The sequence below is a fragment of the Sminthopsis crassicaudata genome, chromosome 6 (assembly GCF_048593235.1).
Source record: "Sminthopsis crassicaudata isolate SCR6 chromosome 6, ASM4859323v1, whole genome shotgun sequence".
Taxonomy (NCBI): Eukaryota; Metazoa; Chordata; class Mammalia; order Dasyuromorphia; family Dasyuridae; genus Sminthopsis; species Sminthopsis crassicaudata.
This window is the reverse complement of record NC_133622.1, coordinates 82,063,898-82,089,644: the sequence shown is the minus strand read 5'-3', so window position 1 is coordinate 82,089,644 and position 25,747 is coordinate 82,063,898. Positions and strand designations below refer to the sequence as shown.

Genomic DNA, 25,747 nt, shown 5'->3' with positions numbered 1-25,747 from the left:
ACCCTTTTTTGTCCTTTGTATCTAATCTGTTCCACTGATCTACCGGTCTATTTCGTAGCCAATACCAAATGGTTTTGGTGACTGCTGCTATATAATATAGCTTTAGATCAGGTACACTTAGACCACCTTCCTCTGAGTTTTTTTTCATTAGTTCCCTTGCAATTCTTGACCTTTTATTCTTCCATATGAATTTTGTTGTTATTTTTTCTAGGTCATTAAAATAGTTTCTTGGGAGTCTGATTGGTATAGCACTAAATAAATAGATTAGTTTGGGGAGTATTGTCATCTTTATTATATTCGCTCGGCCTATCCAAGAGCACTGAATGTCTTTCCAATTATTTAAATCTGATTTTATTTTTGTGGCAAGTGTTTTGTAATTTTTCTCATATAATTCCTGACTTTTCTTTGGTAGATGGATTCCCAAATATTTTATACTCTCAACATTTGTTTGGAATGGAATTTCTCTTTGTATCTCTTGCTGTTGCATTTTGTTAGTGATATATAAAAATGCCGAGGATTTATGTGGATTTATTTTGTATCCTGCCACTTTGCTGAAATTTTGAATTATTTCTAGTAGCTTTTTAGCAGAGTCTTTGGGGTTCTCTAAGTATACCATCATGTCATCTGCAAAAAGTGATAGTTTGATTTCCTCATTTCCTACTCTAATTCCTTGAATCTCTTTCTTGGCTCTTATTGCCGAGGCTAGCGTTTCTAGTACTATATTGAATAGTAATGGTGATAGTGGGCAACCTTGTTTCACTCCTGATCTTACTGGGAAAGGTTGCAGTTTATTTCTATTGCATATTATGCTTACTGACGGTCTTAAATATATACTCCTGATTATTCTAAGGAATAATCCATTTATTCCTATACTCTCAAGAGTTTTTAGTAGGAATGGATGTTGGATTTTGTCAAATGCTTTTTCTGCATCTATTGAGATGATCATATGGTTCTTATTAATTTGATTATTAATATGGTCAATTATATTAATAGTTTTCCTAATATTAAACCAGCCCTGCATTCCTGGAATAAATCCTACTTGATCATAGTGTATTATCTTGGAGATGATTTTCTGAAGTCTTTTTGCTAATATCTTATTTAAGATTTTAGCATCAATATTCATTAAGGAGATTGGTCTATAATTTTCTTTCTCAGTTTTCGATCTACCAGGTTTAGGTATCAGTACCATGTCTGTGTCATAAAAGGAGTTTGGTAGGACTCCTTCATCCCCTATTTTTTCAAATAATTTATATAACATTGGGGCTAATTGTTCTTTAAATGTTTGGTAGAATTCACATGTGAATCCATCTGGCCCTGGGGATTTTTTCCTGGGGAGTTGATTAATAGCTTGTTCTATTTCTTTTTCTGAAATGGGACTATTTAAGCAATTTATCTCCTCCTCTGTTAATCTAGGGAGCCTATATTTTTGGAGAAAGTCATCCATTTCACTTAAGTTATCAAATTTATTGGCATAAAGTTGGGCAAAGTAACTCCTTATTATTTCTCTAATTTCCTCTTCATTGGTGAAAAGATCCCCCTTTTCATTTGTAAGACTATCAATTTGATTTTCCTCTTTCTTTTTTTTGATCAAATTTACCAAAGGTTTATCTATTTTATTGGCTTTTTCATAAAACCAACTCTTGGTTTTATTTATTAATTCAATAGTTTTTTTACTTTCAATTTTATTGATTTCTCCTTTTAATTTTTGTATTTCGAGTTTAATTTTTGGTTGGGGGTTTCACAAAATATCTTAAGATAATCTTGACTAAAAGACCTATATAATATAATTGCATGTTTATTTAACCCTTTTTGTCAATTTACCTGGAAGATTACATGGCCTTTCAAGGCAACACACAATTCTCTTAAAATGAACAATCAATTACATGAATGTTAAACCAGTTTCATGCAAGTTCATATATAGGGAACCATTTATGTTTTTTTTTTTTAAAACCCAACTATGAATTACAAGTTCATAATTTGTGAGGCTTATGAAGCATGAATATCCATCCATATGCATGTTCAATCAACACTCACTTTTTGTGAAGAAAAACTTTGCAAAATAGAACTCTGACCCAGATTATCAGCAGATGCTTTTTGATGATCACCAAGTGATCATCCTTTCTGGAAGAAAAGTCTATTTTTAATATCGCCAATTTTGAATCTCAATTGGTGCCGGTATTTTGTAATTCTTTATGAAGAACTTGATTTCTTGGATTTGTGGAAGGGTACTATAGTATAGTTTATTTTTCTACTATCCTGATCATGAATTAGAGAAAGACATCAGAAATTTGTATTTTATTTTTGCATCATCAGGTATCTGGAAATCAAGAATGAGATTGAAAAGTATGAAATGAGAGTGAATTTCAGGTTATTGTGTTATTGCCCTTGTACTGGTGGAATTCACCAACAACTATGGGTAAAGCTTTTAGCATCATTCTTCCCCCACTAAAAAATAAGTAAATTTGTAGATAGATTGTAGTATCCCTGAGATGATAATCATGACTCTATGTGATATTGTTGGCACCTCCTCTCTTAAGCTGCCTTCTGTCTACTATGAATTCATCTCATGTGTATCTGTAAATGTCGCCCCATTCAAATTTGACCGTGTTTGGGAAAGTGATTCATTTTATTTTTTTACTCTTCTGGGCTCATAGTGTTGAGTATATAGTGAGCATTTAATAATTATTTGTTGATTAGCAGGTGACAAATATGATTGACAAATTAACTAGATTACATCATTTGATTCTGATGTTGATAGTGTGATCAGGTGAAAAGGTCCTATTGTTTGAATCACACATCCTGAATTTAGGGCTACAAATTTGTCATATAACCTTACTGCTTTGGCCCAGTTCTCTCATTCTGTAAAATCCTGTGTGTCGGGGATGAGGAGAGATAACTGAACTAGATTACTTCCAAGGTCTTTCTAGTTCCAAATACATAATAGGATCCTACAACCTTGTAAGTTAAGAACTCTATATATTATTATCTCTATTATCTCTGATCTGAGGCTTAATTAGTTTAAGTGGCATCCATGGTCACATAACCAATTCTATCCGAGCTAGGATTCATTTTTTTTTTTTAAGAAGAATTTCATAGGATTGTAGATTTAGGAATGGATAATTACAAAGACCACATAGGCTAACGTCCTTCATTTTGAAGATGAGCAAACATAGACCTAGAGAGATGAAATAATTTGCCAATGGAGTCACAAGAGTACAAAGTAGAAAATATACTGGGATTTGAACCCAGATTACTTAGTTGGAAGGAACAATAAAGATCATGTACTGTGACTCTTATTTTACAGATGAGGAAACTAAGAGCCAGAGACATTAAATGGCTTATTCACTCAAACTTAAATACTAAGGTTTGAAGGCAGGGTTGGAACATAAATTCTCTTCCTCCAGACCTAAGTGCTCAGTCTATTATGCCACATCCTGCAACTCCAAATCCACCATTGTTTGTATTATACTGTGCTATCTCTTATCTATTAAGTATCTAAGATATAGATAATGTTTAGCTGTTCTCAAAGGATACAGAGACCAAAGAAAATGATAGCTGTCCACCAAGAACTTACATTTTGGTTCAAGCTGTCCACCAAGAATTTACATTTTGTTTCAAAGCCCACTTCTAGGTCTAGCAGTCAATTTCCTGCTAGGTATTTGTGTCCTGATTAATCTATCACTCAACCTGGTGGTAGAGGACTGAATGTGAATAGGAAATGCATGAGGAATTCAAGTTATTTGCAACTTGTCAACATGAGTTATCTTTTCATTCTTCATTTGTATTTCAAAATATCAAAAATTTCATTCATATACCATCTGATACAAATGGCAGCCCTTTTTAAGCCTTAGTAAGTAATTTCCATGAATTATGTTGCTTTAAAGTAATTTATTATCTGATAGCTAAATTTTCAGTTTCTAACTTCTCCTGTAAGAATACTGACCTCAAACTGTATTGTACTTTGTTGTTCTTATTGAATCATTCACTTGTGCATGATTCTTGATGACTATATAGACCATACACCAGGCCCTTCCCTTGAAGTTCATATAACCCTTCATACTTCAAGGAATATATGCATGATACTATCTATCCTTTGTTTTGTTGAGGATAATAGGTCCTATTTTCTCATTATTTGGACAAAATATTTATTTGACCTTCACACTTCATTTGATCTCCAAGTGAATAGCCTAAAATAATTTCTTAAAGAATTGACCAATTGACATTAGTCCTGTCTGATGCTTTTCGTGGTTTTCTTGCCAAAAATACTAGAGAAGTTTTCTATTTCTTTCTCTATCTTATTTTCAGATGAGGAAACCGAGGAAAATAGGGTTAAATGACATCATGTAGACACTAAATTTTTTAATCTGGACTTGAAAGCAGGTCTTTCTGTCTTCAGGCTTCTGCTCCCTGTAGCACCTAGCCCTGACATTCTACATTCATACTGTTAGTATTCCCAGCTTGGAGCAAACTGCCAAAGTTATGATAACATAGCCTCAATCTTGGGTCCCTTTCACAATACACTGAGGCATGGGAGTCAGGACAAAATAATCATTGTAACTATAATGATTTGATACTCATTTCAGCAGCTCAGATTTTTATAACAATTTTATAACACTTAAAGGTTTATTGTGTTTTCCTTATTGTTATCATTCTCATTCAGCACTTCTCAACTGGTCTATTTCAGTAGTCTCTTATTTGGTCTCAAGGCTCTCTCTACCCCACCCTCCATTCAAATGCCTGTGATTTATCTAAAGTTCAAATTTGACTGGGTTCAGTAAACACCAATGGCTACATTAACTCTACAATCTAATATAAACTATTCCATCTCTTTTCAACTATCCTCTTCTTAGCCTTTTGACTAAATATTGTTCCCTTCCTGGCATTCTGAGTTCAGTTACATTTCTCCCCGTTTCCATCTGCTATCCTGAATATCTCAAAAACTCTTTTTTCCTCACCTCTGCTTCTGAAAATACTTGCTATCATTCAAAGTTATTCTTAGGAACCAGGTATCTTATTAATGATATGTTTTAAGTACATTTCCTCCCTCCATTTTGTATATTTAATGTGCATTCTTAGTTATACTACCACCCTCTTAGAGAATAAAAGATCCTTGAGGACAGGGATGACTTTGTTTTGGGTTTTTGTTCCCAAGCTTGGCTCAAGTTCCCAGCACAAAATAAGTACTTAACAAATCCCCATTAGTTGGTTGTTGAATGTTATGGGAAAGACTTCCCACAAAAGGTGGTGATTGTACTTCATTCTCAGAACCAAAATGACATCATTATGGTGGTATCAAGTTACAGCCTGGTCATCTGTGTCCCATCAGACTAAGACAAGCTCAAAAGACTCTATCTATTAAAAAAGTAAGCTTTATCAGAAAATCATATTGTTATCCAGAAGGCTTTTAAATTGTCTGGACTTCACTTTGTGTAGTATATCTGGGATTTGTTACAATGAAAACATTGACCAGAAACTCTTTAGAGTGGTTTACAATTGATTATGATATTCAGTTCCACTCATACTAGCAAGCACTCCAGTAATCACCTACCAAGGACAAGTCACCATGCTAAATGCTGAAGACACAGAGGCAATATAAAATAGTCTTAACTCTCAAGTAGATTATATATTCCTGAAAGATACAAAATGCATTTCTTGTCTGTTCCAACCAGAGCTCCTTGGCTGTGCAAAATAATACCAGTAAAATGGAATAGCCTGAGAAATCAAAAAAGAGGAGAAAAAGCAAAAAAGGAAGAAGAAGGGAAAAGAGGGGAAAATGATAATGATGATGGTGATAATAATAATAATAATAATAATAATAATAATAATAATAATAAATGTAATTTCCATTTGATTTTGCCTGACCATGTTTAAATCAGCTAAAGTCCCTCAAGGCATGGTATCTTTTAGAAGTGTGGGACAAGGAAGGACAGCAGTCTATTTGAACTTGATAAAATCTAGATCTTTCTTTTTGGACCCATAGATCAAGAATTTTGTCCAAGAGTTAAGTGAACAAACTAAAGTACAGAAGTCAAGCTATTATTTTGTAATCCATCAAAATTAAGTATATAGAGAGGAAATAAGAGTATTTTGCCTATCTTCTCCAGATGAGAACTTCATTCATTCACCTTAGCTTTTTTTCCCTTTTTGGGGTACAGAGAGAATAAAAATCTATAACTTTATTGTCATTACTGTGCCAAACAAATGTGTATTTACTATTTCAGAAGCAGGAATATATATGATCTTATTACATCAGTAGTAAAAACTCAAATGACATTTTTTCTTCATTAATGTATTTTTCTTACATAGATTGATCATAAACAGTAGGTAAATAATTAATTTGCTCTCTATTCAAATATGACTATTTCCATTTGTTCTCCTTATAATGTGTAATGCTATTTGGTCTTTTCAATCTCTTCAGAAGTAATGGCTCTGTTGATGTAAAAAAAACAATATATCTGGCATTCCTAATTGTTCAAAAAATACATTGTGGAAAGTGACAATAATCTCTTGTGTCTAAGATGACATTTTATAAAGGAAATAAGTTGGGTAATTTTTAAGATAATCTTTTAATTTTAGTGGTTAGAGAGACCTTAAATTATTAAATAATTTGAAGTATTTCACCATAATGGAATTGAGTAGCATTGCATCATTTAATAAATCTAACATTGAAACATGGACAAATGCTTCTAATTTTCTTTTTAAAAGCTTTGATACTAGTAAAGGAAAAATATAATCATAACAAGTATCAGTGAGCCATTATTCTTGTCTGAATGGAGTCTTTTTTTTTTTTTTAACAGTATGAAAGAAGCTGGATTAAGTCACAAACAGTGGAGGGGTCCGTTTTCTTCCAGTTGCAAGCAGTGTCCAGTGGTTTACACCAATCCTGTTTGTGGCTCAGATGGTCACACTTACTCTTCACAGGTAAAACTAATATTATCATTTGATTAATAACTTTATACTAATAATAAAATGTAAATTAAGCTATCTTGTAGAAGAACAGAATTTAGATCATATCATTTATTCAGATCAAAAGCATATAGATTTGGAAGGATAAGGGACCTCTCTTGAAGAAACTGAGGTCCAGAAGTTATCATCAATGTTATCATCAAATTGTTCAGTGTTAGTACCAACACTATATTTTAATATATATATGTATATTATGTGTATATATATATCATAATGAAAAGAATGTATATATTTTTATAAATACATAGACAAGTATCTCTTAAAACTGAACTATATTAGGAGACACTTACTGTGGTGTTGTACAAAGAACTAGAACTGGAAGTTAAGATACCTTGAATAAACATTATGGCTCTAAAACTTTTCTGTGAGATGTTTTATTAACTGTAAAATGGGAATAATATAATCCAATGTACTCTTTTAATTATGATCTTTCATACCACTTCCTTATAATTTCATCGTTTAAAACATATCAGGTAAACCTTTAAGTACTTAGTAAATGTAAATTGTTAGTGTTTAGATATATCAATGTATCTGAGATTTCATTGAAATGTGCCTTCCTTCTACTGGTTCAACCTACTCATCCTGGAAGATTTTGTCTAGTTTTACAATAAATACTCCACAAATTATCTATCCAATATGCTGGAATCCTATTAAAATATAAAATTATAACAAACATCATCATCATTATCAACATCATCATGAATTCAGAGAAAGGGAAAGGGTGTCCATCAGGGGAGGGTTAAGAGATTTTTTTTTTTTTTGAGGGAAAAGGGAATATTTCAATTCAGTTTAGTACCATTTTAAATTTGAATTTTGTTGGTTTTAATTTTAAAACACCTACGTTTCCCTTCCTACTAGGGAAGAAAACCAAACAAAATCTTTTCATAATGAGTAAGTATAATCAAATAAAACTAATTTCCCCTTGCATTTTTTTCATTATACATATTAGTCCATCAATTTTTTTTTCTAAGGAAGTGGGAAACATCCTTTATCATTGGACTTCTAAAATTATGCTTGGTCATTGAATTGATTAGAATTCTTAATTCAAGATTTTCTTAACAATGTTGATGAAATAGTGTATTTTTTCTGTTATTTATGCTCATTCACTAAAAATCAACACATTAGTCCTAGATTTCTCTAAAACCATCTCTTTCTTAATTTCTAAAAGCCATTATTATATTGTATTCACATCAAAATTCATATTTTCCTTTTTTTCATATAAAGAACAACTATACATATTTTTACACAAATAGGATAATTTTCTTTTTTCTTTGATTCTTAAGAGTAATATTATTGCTGGACCAAAATTAAAAACTTTTGGAAAATAATTCCTAATTAAATTCTAGAATTGCAGAGTCATGCCATAGCTTCAACAGTGTACCATACATATCAGTTGTCTTACAACCTTTCCAATGAGATGTATTACTTTTTTGATGAACTTTGTCAAGCTGATGGATGCTAGGTAAAATAAAAGAGTTATTTAATTTGTATTTCTCTATTACTTATTACTTTTATTCATTATCAATTGAGGAAATTGCTTTTGTTGTTTTAAATTTGAATCAATTTCTATCTTAGGTGTATTAGATTTGTTTAAAAGGTTTTATTTTACATATACAAACAGATATGTTTATGTGTGTGTATGTGTGTAGGTATGTTATATCTATATCTATATCTATACAAGTATATATGAAAATATACATATAGACACAAGTTTCAGCATATAATTTTTCCTCCTTTTGTCTCCTACCCTTTCTTGACATTTTAGAGTACAAGAAACAGATATTTGCTCAGCATCAATGATCTTTGCATGATGCAGAAACTTCCAGCCCCCTGATCCTCTTGTCTTCCTCTCATCCATATTCTAATTACCTTGCCTCTTACTTTTTTTTCTTTGATAGCCATTTTTAAGATTTTCCTTTTGAACTTAAAATTGTTTTGCTTATTAGTTATTCTTTCCTAGACTTATCTTCCCATTTATTCCATTCTATTTGCCTTTTGAGTTTAATATACTTCTATACCAGACATATTGTGTGTGTGTATATACACTCATACACAAACCATCCTTTGACTAATTTGGATGAAAATGAATTAAAAATAATGTGAAGTCTCTTAATCCTGCCCCTTTGAATATATTTTTATTTGTTAGCTCAAATGATGAGAGGTAACTCATTCTAATTCTAATTCCTTTCATTTTCTTTTCTAATGTATCCTTTTCCCTTTCTGTTTTCCTTTCCTGTTTTAATATCATTAACCATGATACCATGGTCTTTGTAAATGTCCTTATCATTCCCCTCCTTCTCATTAGTATGCAAATACTTCATCAAGTTACAAATATTCAATCATTTCTTTTGATATTTTCATGATTGTGAAGTGTTGAAGAAGTTCAATGTATATTTGTAGGGGTGGGAGGGGAATTGAATTGTTAGCTAGAGGAAAGTTTCTGAGAGTTAGTTGGAAATTTTACTTTATTATATGTAATAACTCATTGTTTGGATTGCCTGTATCATATAAATAGTGAAGGTCATTCAAATCAAGTAAATTTTCCTGTGACAGGAGAGTAGGGAACCAAAAGTTCAACAAACCATTCCATTCTATTGGGCTCACAGAAACTCAATATTTTCCATCAGATGTATCATCTATTTAGTACTGGTTCTTCTTTCCTTATGTCCTCTAATATACCAAACCAGAAGGAGAAATTGATATGATCCCATTGGACCCCTCTCATCTCCTTCCATATTTCAAAGAACTTGGCCATCAATTATGTCCTATCTTTTAAATTTTTTTTCAATGTCTTCTTATCAATTGCTTCTTTGCCTAATGATCTACTTCACTTGGGCTTCCTGAAAAAATATCACTGTCTTCCATATCCTTCATCAAAGTAAAATTGGAATCTTCAATCATAATATAGTCTCATGTAATTATACTTTTTCTATACCCTTCTCTTTCATTGGAAAACTTATTCATGGACTATCCACTTCTGAATTTGACACTCTTAATTAGAAAATCAAATATGTTTCTAAGTTTTCATCTTTTTTAAAGTTTTTATTTTTAACAGTTAGTCACCTTTCTTTTTAAATACTTATCTTTTTTCTTTTTAGACGACCTTGCTAAATTATGATCCCTCTTCCCCATTAAAGCATGGGTGGCTCCAAGGGTTTGTATTGGCAATTTTATTTTCTTTTTCCAATCCCTCTCATAATGATTTTACTTATATGCATTGCTTCAATTATTTGAATGCATATGACTGCTAAATATTCTTTATTTGTCATTTCTTATAAGATGGCTTTACTTGAAAATTCCATTATCTCAATTGAACATATTAAATATAACAAATAAAAAATAAAATTAAAAAAACAAAAATATAACAAAACTGACTCCTCATTAAGTTCTCCTTCAAAATTCTTTAATTTCTGATGTGATTATTGTCCTTCAAAAATTGCTTTCAAAATGTAGTCATATTTGCTTCCATCTTTTTTCATTGACCTTGTTATCTATCTAATCAATTGCCAAATCCTGGCTATTCTTCTTTTCTTGAGTATCTCTTTGTTCCACATGTATTATAATGATTATAAATAGGAATTATTTTTCAGAAGAACTATTTTAAGAAATGCCTAATTAATCTCCCTGCCTTTACCCTTTCTGATTTATAATATATCCTCCACACAAATTTCAACATAGTTTTCCTAGAGCAAGATATTTGACAAAATAACTCCTCTGAAAAAGATGATTTTTTATCAATGAGTCATATATTATTATAAAAAAGTGAGTTATTTGTACAGTATGTGAGAGAGGCAGTGTGAGGTTGTAAAATTTACCTTGAACTTGAAATGATGACAATAGTTCTGATTTTGATTTTGTCTATAAACAATAATGTAATGCTCTTATCTCCCCCTGCTAAAAAAAACTTCAGGTGGTTTTCCATTGCCTCTAATATAAAATGCAAACCACTCAACCTAGCACTTAACACCACTCACCCCATACCTACCCAGGAACAAAAAAAATAACTTTGGCCTGCCTTTTTATTATTTCAAATTGTTCTCCACTCGTGACTGTCACATTGAACTATTTAGCCATTTTCCTATTTCAGTATTCTTTCTTTTGCATTTGCATGAATTATGACTATACATTTGTATAAGCTTTTCCCCAGGCATTACACTTACTTCCATTTCATTTCACCTGGCCAACATTCTCATATTCATTCAAAGCTTAGCACAATTGCTACAGACTCCAGGAAGTGCTCCCTTATCCCCTATTAGTTATTTTTTTCCCCTCTCCTCAAAATACTTTGCATTACATTTATTTTAATGTATCCTTATGTCTTCCAAATATAGTATATGTTTCTTGATGACAGGTAATTTTATTTGTTTTTTTTGTTACCTTGAATACTAGTACTTGGCATAGTAGTGAGTGCTCAATAAATATTTCTTAAATGAAACTGGAACTATTCTTATTTAATTTATTTTTAATGTTTTTTTCTAAGCCAGTTACATGAATGCTTGTTTTAAGGCACTGAAGTTAAGAAATATTAAGCAAGAATTATTAGGATATCATTATCTTGTTTTTTTGTTTTGATTTTTGTTTTTGTTTTTGTTTTTTCTTTTTCTGAGGCTGGGGTTAAGTGACTTGCCCAGGGTCATACAGCTAGGAAGTGTTAAGTGTCTGAGACCAAATTTGAACTCAGGTCTTCCTGAATTCAGGGCTGGTACTCTATCCACTGCGCCACCCAGCTGCCCCTATCATTATCTTGTGATAATAATCATTAAGGAATAAACTTGTTTTTGACAGAACAATTGTATTTGTTTTCTGACTAATGTATGATTTGACCACATATTCTGATCCTGGTTTTATCCACTGAGAAATCACGTTTTTCATTAATGTGAGTATTACTTTCAATGGACATATCATGACTTATGCTTTCTTTGCTAGTGTGAAACTTAATCATGTTTTTCTGAAATTCCTTTTAAAAGAGTCCAACCCATATTCTGGGTGTCTTCATTTAAATCTCTTGAAAATTAAATTATAAAATAGAGCACTGGACCTGGAATGAGGAAGATCTATTTTGAATGTAGCCAAATCATTCCGCCTTTGTAAATGGGAATAATAATAATAATAATAGTATCTACCTCCCAGGATTGTTATGAAATGAAATGAGATAATTGGTAATGTACATTATAAATAGCTACCATAAACATTGTAATGACAGTAGTAAAGCATGCAGGTTTTTAAACTATCCTTCATTCTCCCTATGTGACTTACCTATCTTTGATGTGTGTGTGTGTGTGTGTGTGTGTGTGTGTGTGTGTGTGTGTGTAAGAGAGAGAGAGACAGACAGACAGACAAGGGGGGAGGGAAGAATGGGGGAAGGAGAAAAGGAGGAAGAATAGACTGAAGCAGAGACAGGCAGAGGCAGAAAGACAGACATGGAGACATAGAGACGGACAGAAAGGGAGATCTGATTGTATCCATTATGGTACTTCTATTTCAGTTTTTCCTTGGTAATACAATGTCCCAAAAATCTTCTTGTAGTTTTAGGCTTTAACAGTTTAAATTGTGCTGAGAGTTTGTAACAGTATATATTTACAACCTATTCTTTTTTTTTTTTTTTCAATATATTTGTTGGTATGTGAAGTGGTGATCATGACATGTGGAAATGTATAAAATATCTTCTTCTTTTTTTTCCACCTTTGTTCCCAAATTGTAAAATCACATGTAAATAACACAGTGTTAAAAACAACAACAACAACAACAACAACAAATGGCATACTTTAATGCTATGCTTAAAACATGTATACAAAAATGCGGCCATAAAATTTTGAGAAACAAATATTTGAAAATACACTGGACATATTGACCATTTAAAAGGAGAATAACATTTTAAACATGCTTTGTTTGGATCTCTCCTTTCCCCTCCTTAGAAACAGGCAGGATCTATTTCTTTAGAAATCTTTATTTCTTCTTTTTTAAAAGAGAGCTTATTTTCTTGTATTTATTCCAATTCAATAATCCTAGAAAATCAACATAAAAGGTTGTTCAAGGTTATTTGAGAGGCAATCACTCCTGAAATTGACGTGAAAGATGGAGACTCTTGTTTCTTTACTTCAGGCAAAGTTTATTGTGATTGTGTCGTCAAGCTTCAGTAAGAGCTAGGGATTGTTCTGCAATCTAGTGATGGTCTCTTACCAGGAATAGATTTGTCAATGACTAGTGCAAATTGTACAATGCTTTCTTGGAGTACAAGTCAATAAACAACATCAGGGATATAGAACTAAGCAGGGCAGCACTAGCATAATTTCCCAAGGGACTTCACTTTGGGAATAATCTAGCCTCCTTTCTCTCAGATTTAGTCATGCCTTGCCATGCTATGCTTAGCACTGATCTCAATTATTGAAAATGCTACAAAAATGCCTTACATTTCTAAGTACCTATAGGAAGAGAGAAGAAGATATACAGATTATAGAGGCATACTTCTATTGAAGTTATATTCCAAAAGTTTTGGAAAATTATATAAACCAACAGTAGCAAAGACAATGTTAATAAATGGAACCATCTGATAATTTCTTAATGGTACTAACTTTCTGTGAAGTTTAAAAGGATTTATATTTAAAACTCTAAATTCCTCCTCTTATATTTTCACATTTAAAAAGTCTTATTTTACCATTTGAAGATTCATGTCATTTCTTAATTTTGCTTCCTGTGTGAGAGGAAGATGATGTAGAAATAACACTGCACTTAAAATAAGAAGATACATGTTTTGATCCTATATCTACTAATAAGCTTCTTTTTTTTTTACCACTGGGCATGTGCCCTCACGTTCTTGAGTCTTATTGTACTCATATTAAAGGTAAATTTGGATTAGTTGATGCATAATATCTGAATTTAGATAATTCTCTAAGGTCTTTCCAATGTTAATAATGTGTAGAAGAATTTTTGCAGAAAAAAAATTAAGCACTGTAATGTAGATAGGGCTGCAGATACAATAGGCTGGGACTGTAATCAGAAAGACTTGTTTTCCTGAGTTCAAATCTGACATTAGACACTTCCTAGTTGTGTTATCTTTAACAAGTCACTTAATCCTGTTTGCCTCAGTTTCCTCATCTGTAAAATGAGCTGTAAAGGTAAATAACAGATCATTCCAGTATCTTTGTCAAGAAAACCCAAATTGGGGACACAAAGAGATGGTCATGACTGAAAAAATACTGAACAGCATACTATTTCTAGTGAACTTTACTGTTCAGTCTCAAAAGACTGTGCTTCAGGGAGCTAAGATAGCAGAGAATAGACAGGAGTTCTTCCTGTCTTCCTCAGAATCAAAACCAGATCAAATCTCTGAATGTATTTTGGAGTAAAAGAATCCACAAATATTTGAAGTTTAATAAATTTCCAGCAGAAGATATTTTGGAAGAACTTCAGGAAAGATCCGTTTCAATCATGTAAGTGAGGAGGCAGCCCAGAGCAGGAACAGTAAAGGAAAATCCAGGATGTAGAAGAATCTGATAGCCTGGTGAATCTACTGAGAGGGTCTTAGCTTAGATATAACAGTGTTGACTACTCTGTCTGGATTCAGAAACCAGTGCATCAGCAGACTAGCTGTTTGGACTCCACACAACTATAGAGGGCAAATACTGCACCATTGAATCTTAGCGTAACAAGTGGAACATGGCCATGCCCATCCAGCACAGGAAGGAAGCCTGCAGCAGAGACCTCAGGGTAGCAGCAAGCTGCTGTCACCTGAGACAATCTCCTATTTGCCCTAAGAGCAGACCTCAACCTTTAAAAATGAACAAAAAATCAGTAAGAGCTCTGACAATATATGGGTATTATGGAGATAAGGAAAAACAGCTCTCAAACCCTGAAGATATTAAAGGCAAAACATCTTTAGATGAAATTTCAGAGCATAATATGAGTTGCCCTCCAACTCAAAAGATTCTCTTGGAAGAATTTTAAATGTATCTTAAAAGAGAGTTAGAAGAAAAATGGGGAAAGGAATTGAGAGGTTTGGAAAAGGAAACTCATAAATTGTTTAAAGAAAATCACTCTTTAAAATAGATTTGGCAAAATGGGAAAAGAAATCAACTCCTTGAAAACAGAATTGGTGAAATGAAAACTTGGGGAAGTTTTATATCTCTACATGCTTACTTGAATAAAATAAAGAAAGAGTATATTAATGAATTGGATGTGCAACTAAAAAAGTAGAAAAAGAACAAATCAACCCCCCCAATAAATGCAAAATTTGAAATTCTGAAAATAAAAAGGGAGATTAATAAAATTGAAAGTAAGAAAAGTATTTAATAAACAAAGCTGAGTTGATTTTAGGGAAAAAATATATGAACCTTTAGATAATTTGATTAGATAAATGAAAGAAGAAAAGCAAATTGTTAGTCCCAAAAATGAAAAGGGAAAACTTTCTACCAATGAAGAGAAAATTAGAGCAAAAATTAGGAGTTATTTTGGCCAATTACATGGCAATAAATTTGATAATCTAAGTGAAATTGAGGAATACTTACAAAAATATAGATTTTCCATATTAATAGAAAAGGAAATAAATTACTTAAACAGTTCCATTTCAGAAAAAGAAATTAAACAAGCTATTAATCAACTCCCTAAGAAAAACTCTCTAGGGCCAGATGGATTTACAAGTGAATTCTATCAAATATTTAAAGAACAATTAATTCAAATACTATTAAAAGTATTTGGAAAAATAGTGAAAAAAGGAATCTTACCAAATTCCTTTTTTGACACAGATTTGATGCTAATACCTAAACCAAATAGGGTCAAAACAGAGAAAGAAAATTATAGACCAATTCCCCTAATATATATTTATGCAAAAATCTGAAAATTTGAAAATCTGAAATAAAATATTAACAAAGAGAATACAGCAAGCTATCACCAGGATAACTCGTTATGACCAAGTAGGATTTATACCAAGATTAGAAGTCTGGTTCAATAATAGAAAACCTATCAACATAATTGACTATGTCAATAACCAAACTAAAAGAAATCATGTGATTATCTTAATAGACGCAGAAAAATAATTTGGCAAAATCCAACACACATTTTTATTGAAAACACTAAAGAACATAGGAATAAATGGAGGTGTTCTTAAAATGATTAGTAGCGTCTATTTAAAACCATCAGAAAACATCATATGAAATGGGGATAAACTAGAACCATTCTCAATAAACATCAGGGGTGAAACAAGGTTGTTCACTATCAACATTGCTATTCAATTTTATATCAGAAATGTTTGCAATAGAAGTAGAAAAATAAATTAAAGGAATTACAGTAGGTAATGAGAAAATAAAATTATCCCTCTTTGCAGATGATTATGATGATATGCTTAGAGAATCCTAGAAAATCAACTAAAAATGATTAGAAAAAAAAATCACAACTTTAACATAGTTGCAGGATACAAAATAAATTACATAAACCATTGACATTTCTATGTCACAAACAAAGTCCAGCTGCAAGAAATACAAAGGGAAATTCAGTTTAAAATAACTGTATAATATAAAATATTTGGGTGTCTACCTGCAAGACAAAGTCAGGAACTATATGAACAAAATTAATAATATTTTCTACAAAAATATAGTATATCTAAACAATTGGGAGAATATCAAATGCTCATTGGTAAGGCAAGGTAATATAATACAAATGACAAATCTACCAAATTTATTTATTCCATGCCATACCAATTATACTACCAAGAAACTACAGAACTTTAAAAAATAATAACAAAGCTTATATGGAAGAACAGAAGGTCATACATTTCAAGGGAATTAATGAAAAAATTGCAAATGAAAGTGGCTTAGCTATACCAGACCTAAAACTATATTAGAAAACAGTGGTCAGTGATTATAGTAATCTAGTGTTTAATAAACTCAAAGATTCCAGATTCTGGGATAAGAATTCACTATTTGACAAAATTAGTTGGGGGAATTGGAAAATTTTCCTAGACATTGACCCATACCTAACATCCTATACCAAGATAAGGTCAAAATGGTTTCATGATTTGGACATAAAGAGTGATATTATTAGAAAATTAAAAGAACAAAGGACAGTTTACCTCTCAGATATTTGGAGAAGGAAGGAATTTGTGGCCAAAGAAGAACTAGAATATATCATGGAATTCAAAATGGATAATTGTGATTATATTAAATTATTATTATTTTTTTTTTGTACAAACACCAATGCAGACAATATCAGAAAGGAAGAAGAAAACTTGGGGAAATTTTATATCAAATGGTTTTGATAAAGCTTCATCGACTCACCAACATGGTGAGAGAAATACAATTCAGATAACTCTTGAGGTACCATTACATACCTCTCAGATTGGCTAAGACGATGGGAAAAGACAATGATAAATGTTGCAATTGATGTGGGAAAACTGAGACACTAATATGTTGGTGGTGGAGTTTTGAACTGATCTAATTATTCTAGAAAATAATTCAGCCCAAAAAGCTACCAAATTGGGCATACCTTTTGACCCAACAGTGTCTCTATTGGGCCTGTGTCCTAAAGAGATCATTAATAAAGGGAAAAGGAATCACATGTGCAAAATGTTTGCAGCAGCCCTTTTTGTAGTGACAAGAAACTGGAAACTGGGTGTATGTTTATTGGTTGGAAAATGGATGAATAATAAGATATAGTATATGAATGAAATGGAATATTATTTTTCTCTAAGAAATGATCAGCAGGATGATTTCAGACTGGCCTGTAGAGACTTACATGAATTGTCACTAAGTGAAGTAAGCAGAACTAAAAGAAAATTGTACACAAGAAAAAGATTGTGTAATGATCAATTCTGATGGATATGGCTCTTTTCAACGATGAGGTAATTTAGACCAATTCCAATGACCTTGTGATGAACAGAACCATCTGCACCCAGAGAGAAGATTGGGGGAACTGAGTATGGATCACAGCATAGTATTTTCAGCCTTTTTTTGTCCTTTGCTTGCTTTTTGTTTTCTTTCTCATTTTCCCCATTTTGTTCTGATTTTTCCTGTGTACCATGATAATTGTGGAAATATGTATAGATGAATTTCACATGTTTAACATATATTGGATTACTTGCTGTCTAGGGTAGGAGGTAGGGAGAAGAGAGGAAGAAAAAAATTTAGAGCACAAGGTTTTGCAAGGATGAATGTTGAAAAATATCTTTGCATATATTTTAAAAGTAAAAAACTATTATTTTTAAAAACATGTTTTATTTTTATAAATATATGCTTTGGATAGAGGAATTTCTTCATGACTTGGAGAGAAGAAACCTTTTTTTTTTTTTTTTTTTTTTTTTTTTAAGTCATTAAGATATGACCTCTTGGAGAATCCTGATTGTTTTTGATTGTGTTTTTTTGTTTGTTTGTTTGTTTTGTTTTGTTTTGTTTTGTTTTTTTGTATTTTTATGCCCAAAGTATACCACTGTGTCTATAATCTAATATACATTTAACAAATTCTTGTTGTTTGGTTCATCAATTAAATAGTATTTGAGGAAAAGGGAACAGTTAGAGTTGCCTTGGCATTTTGATCAGATTTACAACTTGATTGAGGTTTTATCCTACCCCATTGCAAGCATCATTAGCTTAGGAATTTTCTATAATAGCATTGAGTACCATGTGATTCAGTATTAGTGAGCTAAGTCTCAATCTATTATTGCATACTTATAAAACCCTGGCACAGCAGAAAGAATTTAGTAGCATATAAGTGTATAGCTAACTGCAGCCTAGAATTTTGTAGTTGCACTTCCATTTATTCCAACTAAAGTTGAAAGAAACAAAAATATAGGAGGAATTGTAAAACATTTAAAAAGGTATATAGATAAATATAGACATTATTCGTTAATATCACATAATAGAATCTTGGAGCTGGGATAAATAACCATATATTCCAATTAACAATATACAATAAAATATTCAATAATAAATAAGATATACTATATAAAAATCCCTACTATAGCAGAAAAGATGCATCCATTCTTTACTTATAGGCCTCTAATAAGAGAAATCTAATTATCAATTAGTAAACAAACTGGCATTTTTAGGTTGTATTTTACTTTAATGACATACTCTAAAGCATTGCTATCATGCAAATCATTTTCAATAATATTCTGTAAACATTCACAGTTAGTGTAGGTTTGTTCATTGTTCTTTGGTTGACTTGAAATTTTGATTCTATTGAAGGTGTGATATTCTATGAATTACCAATATAATAATATTGGATTTTGTATCAATGACATAATTGAAAGTGTTACTCATTTTATTTGTATTAATTTCAATTGTTCTTTGTTTTGATTTCTAGGCTTATTTCATTTTCTATCTTCAGTCATCATCTTCTAAATATAGAATTCATGAAATAACATGGGTACTGGCCATTCATCTACATATAATATTCTGGCCAAAATCTAATTTTCATATGTTTTTATTCTTACTTCTATAACTTTTAAGGAGTCATTAAGGAGACTGTTAATATTACAATTAGTAATGAAGCTTATAATCTGTAGTATTCATTATGTAATTTGCACAGACATTTCCAGAGACACTGATGAATATTTTTTTGGGAAAAAAATCTCTTTTTGATTCTATCTCTAGCATGAATGTTTTGCATAGACACTTGGAAGATTAAGTGAATTACCCTTTCTAGTTTCTTATGTCATAGAATTCTGTACATATACATGAAATGCCTTCTTTCAATACTCTTTAGATGCGTTCTCCTCTACTGAATTTTGAAGTGAATTTAATTAGACACAAATATTTTTCTATTCTCTCCAACCATTTTGTATATCTCTTTTTCTTATCAATAATGAATGAGAAAAATACAATTATCTAAGATTCCATGCATATTTATTCAATATAATGCTTAAATAAATTTTGATTATATAATTCTCTCTGCCACAATGAAGTCCTGTAATCTAATAGATACAATATTGAAATAAAAATAATCTTGCTTCAGATTCCTCTTTCAGTAATGAATAGCTATTCATTTAATCTCTAAGAACTTCTTTTTTATCTGTTAAATAGGGATTAAAATAATTATAGTTACTATATCACAAGGCTCAAACAAGATACTATGTATAAATCACTTCATACATGCATGCATATATATATATATATATATACATATAGAGGATATTTAAGTGTGTGTATATATGTGTGTGATAATTATTTTTTCAGGTGAAATGATTATACCTTCCAGCTTTACAGATAAATCCTAATAAATTACGTGATCAATTTTGATAATCAAATACTGTATTTTTCTTAGTATCTGTTGTGCTTCAGTTATTCACTGATACACAAATCTTTGTGACTCAATGAACTCAAAGGATTTTCTGGTCAGATAATGGAATGGTTTTCATTTCCTTCTCCAGTGCATTAAGGCATAGGAAATAATATGTTTTTGCTCCACTTGCTGTGAGAAAAGAAAAGCTAAATTGGATACAACATCATTATTCATTTATTTAGTATTATTTTATGAACAAAAAAAATTACTCAGGAAAGGAATATATGTAATCTTATATAACTTTTAATGAATTCTTATAAATATTGGAAAATTAAAATGATAAAATTAAGGAGAGAAAGAAAATTATATCTTTCTTGAAAAGTGGCTTGTTATGGAAAATGAGCTCCTCATTTTGTTCAAGAATTTTTTTTTGAAGAATTTTCCTTCTTCAATCTTTTCATCTACACATGGCTTGGTATCAATTTGATTTGACAACCTCTCCAATTTTTTTTAAGTTCCTTTCTGATTTAAATCTTTTTTGCAAGATTCCTTCTATAATTGGGAGCTTTGGTTTCCTATTTTGTTCATTTACCAAAGTCTAATATATTTCAGTACCTCTATTTGATTTTGAAGCTAGCCAATGGAGAATATTAAATTATTAGACTGTCTTTCTCAGATTTTGCCTTGAGAGTTCAGCCATGACATTAGCAGCTGTGAGTACAGCACTATTATGGGACACAGTTCTCTCGTATCCCAAGTCCCTTATCAATTTTCTTGTTTCAACTTCGGATACCTATCTAATGAAAAGTTTGGACCAGCTCTATAAGATTTCTTATAACTATAAAAATGGGTTTTTTGTGTGAAAACTAGCACAAATTTTGCCATGGAACAAAAATTTGATGACTATGACTTGAAACCTCAAAGCCTCCCTTATTGCAAGAATGATTTAATAGGAAGAAATGTGCATTAATTATTAGAAACTAGATAGTGAACAGGATTTCAACTAGATTTTTTTGCAGATGACAATGAAACACTTTAAACACTTTTCCAGGTTTTCTTAATATAACTTTATCCTTTTGAGGAACTATAGTTAAAGTGATTCAAGCTTTACTACCAGTTAAGGAAAATACAAATGAAAGATGCATTTGGAATTCCATAAATTCAAAAGTTATAATTTCAAGATACATATTTATAATTCTTTTCCAGCTCTTTGTCAATTACTAATCATCAGGCTATTAATACTATTGAATTGTGACCTTCAGACATAGATTATATGATTTTTTTTCTGCTCTTTCCATTTTTCTGTATCCCAGTACTTAATGCAGTCTCTGGAAGGTAGCTGTTGTTATTTTATTATTATTATTATTATTTTTTTACCATTCTTAAAGTGGACCATGATTTCAGGAAGGTGATGCTTGACAAACAAGTGAATTGGATGTATTTGATGATCATCTGTGCAAGATCACCAGCCTTACTTTCTCCTCCATTATCCCCTCCAGTGGTCAGATATGAATTAGGTTGCTTGAAGAAGGCCCTGGAAGCAGTAGGAGACTTTGGCCTTTTAAATTAAGGTGTTTAAAATCTTTTATTTTGACTGAGGCTAATCCCATGTAGTGATTAAGACTAGATAGAAATTGAGATAAAGAATAACTTCTTTAATTAGGCAAAAAAAAAAAAAATCTAAGTAAATAAATCTGGGAGAGGAAGAACCTCAAGTTTCTAGCCAAACAGAAGTGACTGCTATTCACATTTACTCTGAGTCAATCAGGACCTGAACAGTGATCACTTGGGCTTGACCTGCAACCTATTGTTTGCCAATCTATGAGATTTTTTTGACTAGGTAAAAATCATGAAGACATTCTTTGCCTTGATTTCTATCTTTATCTGGAAGGTTACAATTGACAAATGCTCCTTGACTTAACTATAAAAGTTTCTGTAATGCTCAGACACAGAAATTAGGAATGCCAAAAGAAGACTATCACTGTTTATATAAAATAGGCTTCAAAATTATTAAATTTGTTAACATAAATCGCTTGTTTCAAATGAGTTCTAAGATTGGATATCAGAACTCTTTTTTTTTTTTTTCTTGACTAATGCAAGCTTCTCTCTAGAGAGCCACAAGTTGCATTTTTTATTTATTCTAAACATGCCAAGGGTCCAAAAAAACCAGTAGATAACATAGAAAATACTAGTAGAGAGGAAAGGGGAAAATGCTGATTACATTTTATCAGTTATTTCTTTCTTTCTTTCTTTTTTTTAATTGTCAATTTGAGGTTGGAAGATTTTTTTTTTTAATTTGAAAGTAAACAGTTTTGTTAGGTTCCCTTCCTCCTTTTCTCCATCTTTTGTTTCCTCTACATTCTCTGCTATATTAGACCTTGGTTTGTCAGAATCATACTTCCAGAACCAGATATGGAGCTTGGAAGTAATCTTAGAGATTGTCAAATATAACCCCCTCATTTTGTGAATGAAGGCATGAAGTACTTAGAAATCAGAGCTCCAAATCACTGTCTGCACTTTTCCACATTATGATAGGTACTATATTCACATGTACTGCATAAAGTTAACTTGAGTGTTTCTATGGAATTGTTTGTTTATTTGTTTTCATTTAACTATTCAGACTCTCACAACCAAGTAAATAACCTCCTTCATCTAACCACACAATTTATCAAAGAATCCAGGTTCTTAATATTTTAATCATCACAAATATAAACGATGTAAGTGGGAAAATAAAAGATTTCATGTATATACACATTTACACTTATTTTAAGATTTAAAATGAGGTAGATAGGGCATAGAAAAGGAAATAATATTCCATGAGAATTGAATATTTGACAGTCTTGTTGAAGTCAGTTGAAGTCTTCTTTGTAAGACTTTCTCTACTTCAGTGCTCAAATTCTCTGAGAGTTCTGATGGTTTTGTTTTAAGCAGATTTTCACTGACATTGCCTTTTAACCCATTGATCCCCAATCCTGGATATTCCATTTGATATGCTTATACATAAACTATATACATAAAATTTTACAGTTTTTAGTAGATGTTGTGGTTTACTCAATCATGTCTGACTCTATGACTCCATGCACCATAGTACTCCAGATCCTTCTATCCTCCACTATCTCTTGAAGTCTGTCCAAGTACATTGCTTCTATCATGCTTTTACTTAATCCTCTGCTATTTCATTTTTCTTTTGCCTTCAGTCTTTCCCAACATCAAATTTTGTTTTTGTTTTTCTTTCATGAGTACTGTTTTCTCATTATGTGATAAAAATATTTAAGCTTCAGCTTCAGTATTTGAGTTTCCACTGAATAACTTTAATTAATTCTTTTAGTATAGAAATATTTGACCTTCTTGCTGTTCAAGGGACTCTCAAAAGATTTTCCCCCCAGCACAATTCTACAGTGTTGACTCTGCAGTCCTTACTTTCTATTTTCCATCTCTCACAAACATATATTGCTACTGTAAAAACATAGCTTTGACTATACAGACATTTGTTGTCAAGATGATCTCAGCTTTTTAATTTGCTGTGTCCAGATCTACCATAGCTTTTCTTCAAGAAATCAAGTGTGTTTTAATTTCATGGCTATGTCACTATCTGCAGTGATTTTTGAGCCCAAGAACGTAAACTGTGACACTATCTTTTTACTCTTCCTCTCTTTGCCAAGAAATGATGGAGCCAGTTATCAAGTTCTTAATTTCTTTTGATTTTAAGCTTCAAGCCAGCTTTTGCATTCTCTTAATCAAGCAGTTTTTAAATTCCTCTTCATTTTCTGCTATCAGAGTGGGATCATCTACATATTTAAAATTGTTGATATTTCTCTCAGAAACTTTAAATCTCGATTTTGATTCCTCTAGCCCAACATTTCCCAGGATATAATCTGCATATAAGTTAAATAAGGTGACAACATCCAGCCTTGTCATATGTTTTACCAATAATAAGCCAATCAGTTGTTCTGAATTAGTTCTAAATTTTGCTTCTTAACTCCTATAGTAGTTCCTCAAGAGACAATAAGTTTTTCAGTTAACTTGATGAAGCAGAAGTAGATTTTTTTTTCTAGAAGTCCCTCACTTTTTCCATAATACAGCAAATGGTGGCTACTTAGAATTGATTCCTTTTCTTTCTTTCTTTCTTTCTTTCTTTCTTTCTTTCTTTCTTTCTTTCTTTCTTTCTTTCTTTCTTTCTTTCTTTCTTTCTTTCTTTCTTTCTTTCTTTCTTTCTTTCTTTCTTTCTTTCTTTCTTTCTTTCTTTCTTTCTTTTTTTTTTTTGAAAACAGCCTGCTTTTCTGGTAATTTCCATTTCACATATTGCTAAAGTCTAACTTGCAGAATCATAAGCAGAGCTTTGCCAACATTTACTGGTAATTTATATGAACATCTCTTGATATTACTTTTATTTAGGATTGGAATGTAAACAGATCCCATCTAATCCATTGGCATTGTAGTTTTTTTTTTCCAAAATTTTCTGGAAAATTGAGTGCAACATTTTAACAGCATTCTCTTTTAGGGTTTTAAACAGCTAAGCTAGAATCCCATTATCTTCACTAATCTTACTATTAGTAATATTTCCTGGGCCACTTGAATTCGGTCTTCAGGATGTCTGACTTCTAGATCAGCAATCACTCCAAAATGTTTATTGGTGATGTTAAAAATCTTTCTTGTTCTCTTGTTCATTTTTTGCCATAGCTTTTTTTTTTAATTCATGAATGAAATGCATTTCTTTTTTTTATTTATTTATAAGATATATGCATGAGTAATTTTTCAGCATTGACAACTGCAAAATATTTTGTTCCAATTTTTCCCCTCCTTCCCCCCACCCCTTCCCCAGATGGCAGGTAGACCAATACATGTTAAATATGTTAAAGTACATATTAAATACAATATATGTATACATATCCATACAGTTATTTTGCTGCACAAGAAGAATTGGACTTTGAAACAGTGTATAATTAGCCTTTGAAGGAAATTAAAAATGCAGGCGGACAAAATTAGAGGGATTGGGAATTCTATGTAGTGGTTCATAGTCGTCTCCCAGAGTTCATTCGGTGGTGTAGCTGGTTCAATTCATTACTGCTCTATTAGAAGTGATTTGGTTCATCTCATTGTTGAAGAGGACCACATCCATCAGAATTGATCATCATATAGTATTGTTGTTGAAGTATGTAATAATTTCCTGGTCCTGCTCATTTCACTCAGCATCAGTTCATGTAAGTCACTCCAGAACTTTCTGAAATCATCCTGTTGGTAATTTCTTACAGAACAATAATATTCTATAATATTCATATACCATTCTCCAATTGATGGGCATCCACTTAGTTTTCAGTTTCTGGCCTCTACAAAAAGAGCTGCCATAAACATTCTTGCACATGTGGGTCCCTTTCCATTCTTTAAGATCTCTTTGGGATATAAGCCCAGTAGTAACAATGCTGGATCAAATGGTATGTACAGTTTGATAACTTTTTGAGCAGTTCCAAATTGCTCTCCAGAATGGTTGGATTTATTCACAATTCCACCAGCAATGTAACAGTGTCCCAGTTTTCCTACCTCCCCTCCAACATTCAACATTATCTTTCCCTGT

At 31.5% G+C, this 25,747-nt stretch overlaps 1 protein-coding gene across 2 annotated transcripts in view; it reads left to right on the top strand.

The window, feature by feature from the left end:
• Window positions 1-25,747, top strand: part of SPOCK3 (SPARC (osteonectin), cwcv and kazal like domains proteoglycan 3) — a 618,678-nt gene that overhangs the window by 381,349 nt on the left and 211,582 nt on the right. For both annotated transcript variants that reach the window (XM_074275104.1, XM_074275105.1), the window contains exon 5: window positions 6,798-6,921. In XM_074275104.1, the coding sequence (XP_074131205.1) occupies window positions 6,798-6,921 (124 nt within the window). The remainder of the gene's footprint in view (window positions 1-6,797; window positions 6,922-25,747) is intronic.